This window comes from Fragaria vesca, linkage group LG6, assembly GCF_000184155.1.
Source record: "Fragaria vesca subsp. vesca linkage group LG6, FraVesHawaii_1.0, whole genome shotgun sequence".
NCBI classification, from domain to species: Eukaryota; Viridiplantae; Streptophyta; class Magnoliopsida; order Rosales; family Rosaceae; genus Fragaria; species Fragaria vesca.
In genome coordinates this window covers 14,873,645-14,876,985 of record NC_020496.1, presented here as the reverse complement: position 1 = coordinate 14,876,985, position 3,341 = coordinate 14,873,645, and the positions used below count along the sequence as shown (strand labels likewise).

Sequence of the window (3,341 nt, the reverse complement as noted above, 5' to 3'; positions counted from 1 at the left end):
TTAAATATTTTTTATATGGGCTATTGGTATATATACCTGTTTATTCATATAATATGATCTAGTCTATTTGAAAATTGGAGAAAAACTGTCTGGGCTACAGCCCAGAGACAGTTCCACTATCCTCCGTCCCTGCTCTTCTAGATCGGTGAAGAGAAATGTATCATGAAAGAGGGAAACTTGTTGGACGGTGCCAAGTATATGATTCCATTTTACTTTCAACAATGGCAACCTCATTGATATAGAGTTGCCCGCGGAAATGCAAAAGCTGCTTTTCTTCAGACGCACAATATTCTCCGGGGATTTAAAAATTAAGAACGGCGTGCTTTATATATAATCATTTCCCTTTTCCAAATTAGTAGAGAAAATAATGTCTGAATTTGGGACGCGCGTGGAGTAGAGTGCCTTACTCGCGACACATTCAAGTGCGTGCTTTTCACCTATTGTGATGAATAGTGATGATAATTATCTTTCCCATTTTTCTTTGCTTGGGTGCAGATGATATATATACTTTGTTTTCCATAATTTATTCTCAGATTGACTCATTCAAGAACATCATCCGACCAAAACCCAAAGTCCCAGAGCAGCCCACTGATATTAAGAGACACAACAAGGTGTTCGTTAAGTTCCACATATGGCAGACAACAACGAGGAAGAACAAGACGCAGCACCGCCGCCCTCGTATTACTTGGTGTTCCTCAGAATCATGAGCAAAAGGAGAACCTGGGTATGTATTTTTGTGCTGGTCTATGCGATCCTCTTAACTAGCTCTTGGAATTTCCTCAAATCCATACTCTCGTGGTACAAATTACAAGGCCTGCCTTCGCCGTCGTCATCTGGGTGGCCGGCCCTCTACGCCTCCGTGCTGCTCGGCGCGGTTTTCGGGCTGCTCTCCATGTTTGCAGCGCTGGCGGTGTTGGTGCCCGCCACCTTGGTGACTTGGATTGCGATTGTGGTTCTCTTGGCCTTTTTTGGGAAGCCCAGGAGGGCTTTGGTCGTCGAAGGCAGGAAGATTACTAGGGAGATTGTGGTGATTGTGTTCAAGATTTTGTTGAAGGAGGGCAATTTGGTGGCTGCTGTTTGTGCTGTTTTGGGCTATTTTGCCCTTTTCAGGAGGAATAGTAATGCTACTCCAGACCTCATTGACTGAATCTTTGCTAATTTTGGTGGTTGTGGAGGAGATTTCAAGGCTTTGTTCAGGTTTTGGTATAGTTTCCCTTTCTCCCTGTGAGGATTGAGAGAGGGTAAAGCTCTGACCTCTGCTGTAACAGTTCACTTGTTTTAATTCTATTTTGTCATCTCTCACTAGTTTGTGTAATCTGGTATCTTTCTTCTTCCCCAATCCATCAATTTTGTACCCTATAGTTTTCATAGCAAGGGTGAATGAATGCTTCCACGTGATTTCTAGTTTTAGCAGGAGTTGCAATAGTAGTTCAATTGTGCAAGGAAGCAATTCTGCTCACAAATATAAGTAGTAGCTGCTTATGAAGTATTTTGATTAGATACTACCCAATTTAATGTTTTGATGATCTGGTTTAGCATGAAGTTCTCTAGCGTTTGATAATCTGTTCAATACTGAAATTTTCAGTTGCTTTTTCTTTGGTCGGTGCTTTTTCGTATTTGATTCTTTCCCACCGTATAAGATTAGTAGACTTGTAAACTGACCAACCCAACATGTTAGAACTTTTAAGCAGGAGGTGGAGTTCAAGGCAGGTTATGGCATATTGCTGATGTCTTGTCAGCTTTGTGCATCTCCCGGGAGTTATATTTTGAGTGGAAGATGAGTGAATATTCCAGCTTTTGTATAGTGGAATGAGGTTCGAGGTCTCTATCTGCTCTGCAGTCTCTCACAGTCTCTCTCATTTTGAGTTCTTGTTAACGATGGTTTGATGAAGATGATGAAAGTATTACAAGAGTGATGGATGATTCATGTGATCATTAAAATCAAATACTCTTCGCTATATTCTTTCTGATTCATATTCTTCTTTCTTTCTTGTTGCTTCTGCCCATTTTTTGAGTTAATTTTTTTCTTCTTTATTTGTTTACCTTCTTACATATCTCCTATTTGTTCAACCTTGAATCTCCTTTTTAAAATTGTGCTCATTATTGGATTATCTTTTAGGCTGATATTCATCTGAGAGATGAAGAACCTAGAGAACCTAACTGGCTTTAATCTCTCATCCACTTTACTTTTAAGCAATGGCACATTGGCCCGTACAGATGGTTGGTTGATACTGAATATGATAAAATGAGTTCATAGAGACATGTGTTGTGTCAATGGAAGGACATTCCAAGTTTGGATTTGCTTCCATGAGTTTGATAGATAGCCATGAATTTGAAGCACTTGGTAGTACTAGTTAATCTGGCTAATCATATACCCTGGTTCCTGACCGAGCCGGATTTCCTTAAACCAACCACACTATCTGTTGGAAAAAATGGTGAAAATCACTATTTTATTTAACCATTTTAAATTGGATAATTTAAGTGGGTTATAGGGTGAATGAGAATAGTCACCCAAAGTTGAATACTTGAAACGGTTTTATACTTTTCACCTTCCATGGTTGTTTGGATTCTATAGCATCATAAGATGTTAAATGGAATGGTTGTGGTGTTATGAAAGGTTGTAACATTACAAGGTGTTAACTACACCAAAGGTGAAAGGGTTGTAACTCATGAATTCATATTCATGACATTCAAGTGATTCTAAGGTTTCCCCATGTATAAATAGGTGACCTCTTCCCTCATTCTAAACACACCAACTAAAATAATCTTCTCTTCTCTTAAGGTCTCTCTCATTCTCTAGTTTTAGTTTTCTAGTGATAGAAAGAAGGTACAACAAGTTCGTTGGGTGTTCTTGGTAGTAGTGCAGTTCTAAAAGCACAAGCAGTCGTTGTATCCTGGGAGACAAGTGACATCAAACATTTTGCACTGAAAGAGGAGGCATAACTTGTCTTAAGAAAAGCGTGTGAGACACACGACTCGATTTTAATTTTTCCTCTCCTCCTACATCCGAGTTGGAAACATTGGTGTTCTTCATGTTCATCTTGTGTTCTTGATTTTACAATTATAATTATTTATTTTAATTATAAATTAGATTTATGTGATTATATATTTGCAATATCTAACCCCTTTTCTTACGTTATCAACTCATAAGTCTCGTACAGGTTTTTCGATAACGGTTTGGATCGTCAATATTTATCAAGAGAATTTTACATAACAAAGTATCAAATGAAAAACAAATACAAAAATACAAAAAAAAAAAAAAAAAAAACAAAGTGTAAGTAGCGCCACTTAAAAATGCAAAATAAATATAAAAAATACGGATTATTTTCATAGCAATTAAA

General features: G+C 37.9%; 1 protein-coding gene across 2 annotated transcripts; it reads left to right on the top strand.

Moving 5' to 3' along the window:
• Positions 1-385: 385 nt before the first annotated feature.
• LOC101293408 lies at positions 386-1,540 on the top strand. 2 transcript variants are annotated; one of them, XM_004303099.1, is made up of 2 exons: positions 386-422; positions 534-1,540. In XM_004303099.1, exon 2 carries the CDS (start codon positions 632-634, stop codon positions 1,145-1,147), a length of 516 nt encoding a protein of 171 aa, XP_004303147.1. In that variant the 5' UTR covers positions 386-422; positions 534-631; the 3' UTR covers positions 1,148-1,540. The 2 variants fall into 2 exon arrangements, with proteins under 2 accessions (XP_004303147.1, XP_004303148.1); XM_004303100.1 differs by lacking the exon at positions 386-422 and having other exon boundaries at positions 543-572; positions 624-1,540.
• The last annotated feature ends 1,801 nt before the right edge of the window (positions 1,541-3,341 follow it).